This window comes from Mandrillus leucophaeus, unplaced genomic scaffold, assembly GCF_000951045.1.
Source record: "Mandrillus leucophaeus isolate KB7577 unplaced genomic scaffold, Mleu.le_1.0 Scaffold638, whole genome shotgun sequence".
In the NCBI taxonomy this organism is placed as follows: Eukaryota; Metazoa; Chordata; class Mammalia; order Primates; family Cercopithecidae; genus Mandrillus; species Mandrillus leucophaeus.
In genome coordinates this window covers 812,934-822,267 of record NW_012106897.1, presented here as the reverse complement: position 1 = coordinate 822,267, position 9,334 = coordinate 812,934, and the positions used below count along the sequence as shown (strand labels likewise).

At 36.4% G+C, this 9,334-nt stretch overlaps 1 protein-coding gene across 1 annotated transcript in view; it reads right to left on the bottom strand.

Moving 5' to 3' along the window:
• Positions 1 to 9,334, bottom strand: part of MYCBP2 (MYC binding protein 2, E3 ubiquitin protein ligase) — a 271,487-nt gene that overhangs the window by 48,128 nt on the left and 214,025 nt on the right. Inside the window, exons 57-60 of the mRNA XM_012000660.1 lie at positions 5,279 to 6,922; positions 4,233 to 4,402; positions 3,382 to 3,626; positions 1,178 to 1,345 (exon numbers count right to left, since the gene is read on the bottom strand). Coding sequence (XP_011856050.1) covers positions 1,178 to 1,345; positions 3,382 to 3,626; positions 4,233 to 4,402; positions 5,279 to 6,922 — 2,227 coding nt within the window. The remainder of the gene's footprint in view (positions 1 to 1,177; positions 1,346 to 3,381; positions 3,627 to 4,232; positions 4,403 to 5,278; positions 6,923 to 9,334) is intronic.

Below are 9,334 nucleotides of genomic sequence, written 5' to 3'. Positions count from 1 at the left end.
CTCTGTCACCTAGGCTGAAGTGCAGTGACACAATCATAGCTCACTGTAACCTCAAAATCCTAGGCTCAAGTCATCCTCTTGCCTCAGCCTCTGAATTTTGATCCTAAGGGGTAATAATAATCCACTGAGAATCACACTTGTCAGACTAGTGTCAAAATGGTTTCTGACTTTTTTAAACAGTGTATCTCCTTTAGAAATACTTTATTACTTTTGAAGATATTAAAGGTTGCACTGCACTCTGGAGAAAATGTCAAGAGCAGCTTCAAAGAAATTCTGACGAGTAATCCACGCAGTTGGGGAGGGGAGAAGTTGTATGTATTTTTAACAACAACAACAAAAAACCTCATTTGGATATATATGTTCTATTGTGATTAAAGTATTTATTATATTAGTTTATAATTATAGCTGTATAGTAGTAACACAGTGGCATGCTCTTAACAAGCACATTCTCTTTTCATTCAGCAAACGTCTTCCTTTCCAATGATACCATGTTCACAGTTATTTGTGCCTGAAATCTTCATGTCATCTTAAACTTACCTTTTTCATTATCCAGTTAGTCAACAAGTCACACTTATTTTTCCTACAAAATATATCTCTTTAATCCATATGTCAGTTTCTCAATTGTCACTGTGAGAATACCTTTGCATTTTTATCACATCATTCCTCCTCTAAAAAAGTTTCAGTGGTACTCTTTTTTTTTTCTCAAGCTGGAGTTCAGTGGTATGATCTCAGCTCACTGTAACCTCTGTCTGCCAGGTTCAAGCAATTCTCCTGCCTCAGCCTCCTGAGTAGCTGGGATTACAAGTGTGTGTCACCATACTTGGCTAATCTTTTGTATTTTTAGTAGAGACAGGGTTTCACCATGTTGGTCAGACTGGTCTCGAACTCCTGACCTCAGGTGATCTAACCCGCCTTGAACTCCCAAAGTGCTGGGATTACAGTTGTGAGCCACAATGCCTGGCCTCTATTTTCTTGTGTATTATATTATTATAACACGTTTCTATTCAGCTTTTCGAGAAGCTCTTTACTCTGATACTACCATACCTAAGTTAGGAGGCACTGTAAACAACAAGTAGAAACAACTAGAAACAACAACTAGAAAAGGACTCTTTTCTAGTTCAAAGTCTTTCTTCCACCAAACACTAGCTATTCAACAAACAGGAGAGAACTAAAATACCTTGGTGGCATAGACTTCATATTGCTCTCTGGCTCTTCAAATACGTTAGGACTTGCATCAGGAGTTACTGATATATATGGGGCAGGTACAGATGTTGAACGTAGGTATCTCATTTCATCCTGGAATAAGTTGTCATCTTGATAGCCCACAAAATTTTCATGATGATGCCTGTATTAAATCAAACCCAATAACTTAAAGTATGATGGCAATACAGATCCTCTTCATTTTTAATCTCCTTCATAACAGGAGAAGCAGCACACGTAAATCATAGTTAAAGGCAAAGTATTAAAATAATTGTAGATGTAGGTAGGTGAAAATAAAAGTCTGATAATGTTATTCATCAACATTTCAGGTACCACAAACATTTCGAATCAAAAAGTGAACTAAGTTTCTTTCCTTTTGAGAGCTTTTCCATCTTCCAGTGTTTTGGTGAATGATCCCACCAACCATCCAGGTGCTTAAGCTAAAATATTTCCAGTGTTGTAGTAGGCTTAGCCCTCTACCATCATCATCTTTCAAGCCCATGATATTAGGTTTCCTCTCAGAGCCATTCTCTCTTCTCATTCCCTATCACCACTGCCTTGGTTCATGCTTATTATTTCTTGCACAGACCACTGAAATAAGGCAGTTACTTTTTTGGGTAGGAACATACATAAGATCATATTTGAAAAATATTAGATATATGAAATTTTCTGTGGTTCAGGGTGGAGGGGGTGCCCATTCCCCAGAGAGCTAAAAAGAAAAAAAGTCTGTAATAATGCTGTGTGAGCATTTTTCATGTTTTACAATTTGATTCTTTCCTTTTCCAAATGAATAAATAGTTGCTAACCTAGGTCCACTGAGTGGTATGCTTCACACTAAAGATCTACTGTATTTGGCATACCTGATGATTTCCACCTCCGTCTCAAATGTATTTAGTCTCACATTTTCATTTTTGTTGCTTATTCATTTTTTTGTAATAGTAAGCACAAAATTTTAAAAATCACACAACTCTGCCACACAAAGAGGACAATTTCCATAATGGAACTGTTGGTTGGCAAGCCATGTCAGCAGGCAATATCTAGATATCTTCATTTGTCAGCTGATGAAAAAAATCTGATTTTGGTATATGAAAGGCTCTTTTGGAGTGTCACTGCATGATGTGTGAAAGTATAGGCTGCACCCTTCAGGTCCAATATATGAAAATAGAATACTAACAGGTTTCTCTCTATCTCTAGTAATGCACTTTTATCTAGTCTCCACATTAGCTTCCACATTCTACAGTGATCTTTTAATTGCAAACCAATTCATGTATTTCTCTGTTTAAAATTTTTCCACTGTTTCCTCTGCTCATGGGATAAAATGCAATCTTAACCTGGGCTACAGGGCCCGACATTACTTGGGTGAACCAATCATTTTGAATGGGCTTTCACACATTTCCTCCAGTAGTCAGTCCTTTAACAACCTGTGATTCCTCAAATGTGTAATGAGATTTCATTTGTGTCTTTTACTCACCTGGGTTATTCTTCCAGGCGTTGCTTTCTTCCCATCACTTGCCTGACAGGTTTCTATTTATCCTTTAAGACTCCACTAAAGGGTCAGACCCTCTGGGAAGCCTTTTCTGATTTCCTTGGGAAGATTGAGATACTCTCCATCCTTTATGCTGTAACAGCATCCTACATACATACTTCTATTGTAGCACTCCTCACATGGCATTTCAAATGTTTCACTGACATGTCTGACTTGACATCACAGTATGAGTACATAGAAGCCAGGATTTTGTTATATTCATTCATTCATTCAGGACCTAGCACAAGGCTGGCAGGTGCCCAGTTAGTATTCATTTAAATGCTAACAGAATGAATAATTTATGACATAAAAGACTGCTAAGAAAACACCAACTTTTTTCTACTTCAGCATTTCGCACTAACAGACTGAAGTCAGCCTACCAAAGAGTGAAAGATAGCTACAGTCTTATTTTCTAAGACATGTTTTGTATTAATAACAATGTAAATTGATGAAGCATTTTTATAGTTTTTTAAATACCTACTACCATAAAGTCATTATGTTAGTCAAGGCAACTCAAAAAAATAAATGCCTGGAAGTTTCTTTACAGTACACAATATCTAATAAAGTATAGGTCAAATACTGAACTACCCTAGATATCAATAAACAATCACTGTTAATCCAAAGGTGATTAAAAAACAACAACAAAATTTTATTACCTAGCTAATGTCTGAAGGTAGAGACAAGGCATTTTCACAGGAAGATCCTCAGAAATGCCTTCTTTCACGCTGGGCAACTGAGATTGGAATGGCTTTGCAGGATGGTAACACAGAATGCTCGGTTCGGCTGCACTGCTCAGGGACAGCAGGAAGAGTGCATTGGCTTTAATCACCTGGTGAGCTTCCATGGTGGGCAAGGCACGAGGGGTCTTGACTTGCATTGGTTTTCTCCTAGATTGTTTGACCTGGCAAAGAAAAAAAATCAAAGTAATCTTTTCTGACTTATATTAAAATCTTTAGTTTCTTAAGCTAAGTATTTTGAGTTTCCAATAAAAATTATTAAACACTTGTAAAGCTATTTTAAAATACTAAGATTATAAAAAACAACATTCACTTCATATTCATCCTGGGCTGACTATTTTGTATTAAACACAAACTATACTCCCTTTCTTTCTTCAGAAAAATTTAACACCTAACTAGTTAAATCTAAATATAATTCATTTTTTTAAAAAGTAAATAATCTCAGTGTGTGTATTCAGTGAAATTTTTTAGTTAGGTTAGCCACTAGAGTGAATAAGGAAAAGAGAGAGTAGCTATGGAATAGGAAAACAAAGGAGCCAAAAAAACAGGTAGCAGAGGTTATCCAGTGTTATTCCAATATATAGTTAATTTTTTAAAATTAAAAGCAGCTGACGTAGTACAAATATTAAATTTGTATATGATTTCCACTGTAAAAGCTGATCTTTTATATCAACTATGTGGAATTATCTGATGTAATAAGATCATTAAAAGGTATTTTTATAAAGTGTATCCGTATCATTAAAACTATAGCTCCGAATGGAATAAAATACCTTCTCCCTTGCAGCAGCCTGTTTTTCACGGAGGTATTTTTCTCTACAGCGATCACATACCAGATACCAAGTGCTTCCTCCTATGCCACCATCACCACAGTTACCAGCCCATCCTCCACAAAAATGCCCAATGCTATTGTAACCTTGTCCACCAGCATATCGGCCACAACCTTGAAACAATACCAAAAATAAATATTTAACACTCCAAGTGTCCTTAATAGTTTGATCCTTATTACTCATAGATTAATGACAGATTTACCTTCTCAAAGAAAGCAAAATACTGAAATAGATATCTGATTTTTCAGGCTATTAACTATATCAGAAAAATAGCTTACTTGATCAAAAAGCAATCAATTAAACGATGCCCCAAATATGAGAGATACTTAGTTTCTATTCAGGCAGATTAAAAGAGAGGTAGACTATAGGTACATTTAGATATACTTAATTATGTCAATAAAATTAGACAAAACGAGTATAAAAGTTCTATAACAACGATATATTTTCAGAAGTCACATAGAACATTTGAAGTATAATATGTAGACAAAGAAAAAAATTACAAATACAAATTTCTATTAGGTGAATTTGGAATATTAGTCAATGTTACAGAAATCATTACATTTACTGAAAATGCAGTCTTCTGATAAAACAATATCACTTCCGTAGGAAAAAGCCTATTGAAATCAATATAATCTAATTTAATTTGCAATTCTGAACAGGAAAATAGTAAAATCAAAGGAGATGCCCCGTGTGTATGGGCACGCCACTGATTCTGTTGTGTGAGACAGACACATTAATGGCATACCCTTTGGGTAACACATAAAATTTTTTAAAACATGCTACATGAAAGTGAAATAGCACTAAATGACCTTGTCATCATAATATTAGAATTTCTTTATCTGTTTTTTGCAAAACCCTGTACTGATAATGTACTTTAAGATACTATAAATTCCCTATCCTTTGCCAAAATTCACATAACAGCTCAAATGAAGTGATCTGGTTCAGTAAAGAAAAAAGTACTTATACATACATTCGCCAGTATCATTTACCTGGGTGAGCTTGTCTCATGTGATAGGTCACTGGGTATGGATGTGACTCCCCACACAGTTCACAGATGGTATCTTTCTCTGGTCCTCCTACTGCCAGCTGGGCCATCTCTCCAAACAAATTACCCCTGGGCCTCACTTCTGCCTTTTCTTTTTTCTTTTTTTCCTTTTTGGCCTTCTTATTCTCTTTCTCACACTCTTTCTTTTTAAGAACTGCACAGGAACCAGGACTTGGAAAAATCATATTCTGGGAAGCAGCTTTGATAGTAGCCAAAGAGATGTCTTCCCAAAAAGCCACTAAATGTTGTAAAGTTAAGGGAAGAGGAGATTTAGACTTCATTGTGTGATGCATGGACATTTCAAAAGTGGTCTCGGTTTTCCCATCCTCGCATTTTTCATGCAGAGGTGGTTCCTTAAGCATAGATAATACCTTGTTTTTGTTGATGCTACCCATCTTAGATATATCTGGTCCATGGGGTGCAATATTAAACATATTCAGTGCAGATGATATTTCCAATGAATGTCTATTTTTTAACTTGGTTTCTTTTTCCTCTGCAGGCTGTTGGCTATTTAAACTACTCCTTATAGGAGCATGTTCTTTGGAAAGTTCAGGATGAAACTTTAGGAAAGAAGAACAAGCCATTGCATCATGTACTATGCCTTCATGCCAGAGGAAGGAAGCAAACACAGCTCTGGCACATTCGGCCACAGAAGGAGACATGGCTTGCTTGGCTGGCTCTAAAGGTTTGGATCCATCTCCTTTGAAAAGAAAACTCGATTTTTCTTTTTTGGGCCTGGTGTGTCTATTAGCACATTTTCGACTTATTTTGGGGGATGCTCTCATTTCCTGTTCATCTTTCAGTGGTGCTTTTCCAATGCTAAAATGAACTTTATTTGAACCTTCATCCACACTCTTAAATTCACTGCTGTCGTCGCAGGTGCTGTCTGTTAGACTATTTGTTTTTAAAGTACTTGAGGTGCAGACTTCGACCACCTCACTGTGGAGGTTTTCCTGTACCACATGGGGAGAGGGAGCTCTATTTTCAGACCCTGGGGAATCTGTAGAATCCTTTGGTACTGATTTTGGTTTTGGTGATGTTGACCGTCCCCTCAAAGGTTCTGTGAGGGGCATTTTCTTCTTGCGGAGGGTATCTGGATCAAGTGTGTAAGAGTCTGATTTGGAACGTTCCCGAGGAGGATCAAGTTTTGTCTTAACAGGAGCAGTACTTTTTTGAGGTAGATTTTTATCATGTGGTGAGGAGGAGCGTGGAGAACTAGCACCTGATGGGCTAGACCTATTGGCTGGGAGAGTCTTTGGCTTAGGAGATGACAACCGAGAACCTGGTCCTGGGGATTCAGCTCTGGAGCTAGAAGGCATCCTCCCATCAGATTTCAATGTCTGCAAGGTGTTATGGTTGGGGGACAATGACCTACTATGGGAATCTGACCTCAACTTTGCAGCATCAGATTTTAAGATGAGGGATTCACTAGCAGATAAACTGTCTGTGCCCCTTGGCTTCTTCTGATCAGCAGTAGTCCGGCTCATATGTCCATCAGGTTTAAGAGATCTGCTGTGTTTAGAGGACAGCTCTGATTTTCCTGATGTAGAAGCTGGTCTAGAAGATGTTGAGATGTTTCCTCGATCACCTGTATGGTCCATTTTATAGTGAAACTTATTAATAAAATTATAACTTAGTAATGATTTAGCCACTAAACACTGAAATAAAAAACATAGCTACGAAATTCTTATTGTTTGTCACACATACTAAAACACTTGAAGAATTCTGGGGGAAATATTTCCAATAAAATTTCTACACATCATTACACAACCATTACCACCAAAAACTATTTTCATGGATGCAAAACAGGCTGAACAAACTCAGTGTGAACTATCAGTGATATCTCAACCTCTGCCCTAGTGCAGTAACTAGTTAGAATTTAAATTCAGTGAGAGACTAGAAAGAGAAATTAATTTTTTGGGGAATAAGAAATTATTTAATGTTAAAACTTGTATTTTAAATGTGAAGTAGCGCTAAATTTCCAGCAGAGTGATATGTCGCATCCTTAGGGCAATGGTATGGGTTTTGTTGAATTAGAGAAATGAATTTATGCATAGACACAATTATAATTTTTAAGTGTATGCATAAATACAATTAGGCTAATAAAGAGTTGCCGAAGAGGCACTCTGTTTTATGATCAGATTAGACTAGTTTATAATGAGCACATGAATGCCCTAAAGCTATTATTTAATTACTTATAAGCAGGTTACACTCCAAAAGTTCAGTAAGCTTAGCTGCTTAGAACTCAGAGGCTGTGTCCCCTTGGAAACCACAGAAATGGTGGATCCTCAGAATGAGTAGTAAAAGTCTGAACTGTGGACCCTCAAAACAAGGAGTCAGGAGAATGACAGAAAAACAGGATGAAAAGAAGAATTACCTCCCTTTTCTAAAGCAAACCATTAGATATTTCTGCATGGACATTAATTGTTTTTAGCATCCTGGCTTCATTTAGTGTCTCTCCTTCATTCTATTTTATGCTTTTCTTTGAGGCATTAGAGCCAGGCTGTCTGTGACCCAAGTAAACGGTACAAACTTCAACATCACCTTTCCTCCTTAAAATAAAAACTTCTATTCTTAGTGCAAGTGATACCAGTTAGTTGTTAGGAGAAAAGCAATCTGACTGAGGGGTTTCAAGTGGTATAAGAAACTGAAAATCCATAAACCTATCTGGAAGTATTCATATTTTTTCAAAGAGAGTTCCTAGGAAATTAAGGTGCATTTGTTAACTGGTTCTAATGGCAGGTTATAATTTTTTTTTTTTTAAAGAAAAAAGGATGTGAACAAATTCAGATTATGTAGAAAAATGTTTTTTATGCTTGTGTGCATGTGTTAAGTGTGTATAGTCACGCTCTAGTTCTCTATGGCTCAGGACAGTAGTGCTGGAGAATCTGCCCCCATTTTTGTCAAGGGCAGGTATTTTTGTCTGTTACTCTTCACTTATGTAATACTATGAATGAGTCCAGGAATACAGTAGATATTCAATAAATATTTGTTGAATGAGTAATATATTCCAATTTTCTTGATTTTTTTTTTCTTCTGTTACTCCCAAGTATTCAGCTTCTCTAGAAGTCTACTTTTTAGAATTAAGGCTCCCAAGGCCACAGGACAGAGGTGACAGTAGTTACTGATGTGTGAGGGTTAGATGCTTGCATGTTGAGTAATTACATGGTGAAATAATAGAGTATGGCAAGTACTTTAGATAGGGCACACTGATGAACTAAATGTTTAATTGCAAAATGCCAATATTTAGGATAAATTTTCCTGTTCTTTGGATGAATAAAAGTAACTAAAACATAATGCTTTTTAGTTTCTTGCAAAGCTTCATTATTCAATCATGAACCTCCTTTATCATATTATGTGCTCTGTTTTATAAATAGAGTATTAACAGATGGGGCTAAATTTTGAAAAAAGGGTTAAAAAATCCCAATTTAGAATTCTAACTATCAATGCTGTCTTGGGAGAGCACAGATAAACAGAGGTGATCTACGAATAAGTACCTTCAAACTGTTTAAAAGTAGTTTAAAAAATTGCTGCCCATCTAATCTTACTGACCTAGTAACAGTATACGGCAAACTTGGTAAACAAATTATATTTCATAGATTAAACATCAGTAGTCATGGCCATTAATTTTGAGTATGTGATGTTTGGAGTATTTGTTTTTTGTTATTAGTCTGACAGCTGGAGACATGTTTATCACCTTTATCATTACATTTATTTCAGAAACTGAACCACACATATTGGGAATCTAGACAAACAATTAGTAAGTCTTTTATATTTGGTATCTCTTACTCCAAAAAATCCGTCTGTGAACTGAAAGAGGTTTTCTCTCTAATTTATAAAAAAGGACAACTTGTGTAGGATTTCTAACAAATGGGAAGGGTTTGTGACAAAGATTACCTACTCCCTGTGTCAGATGTGTCCCAGTGGCTGACCTGCACAACAGCTGCAAGCAAAGGAATGGTGAATACCTGCTGATGATACCTCTATTCTAGGAATGCAC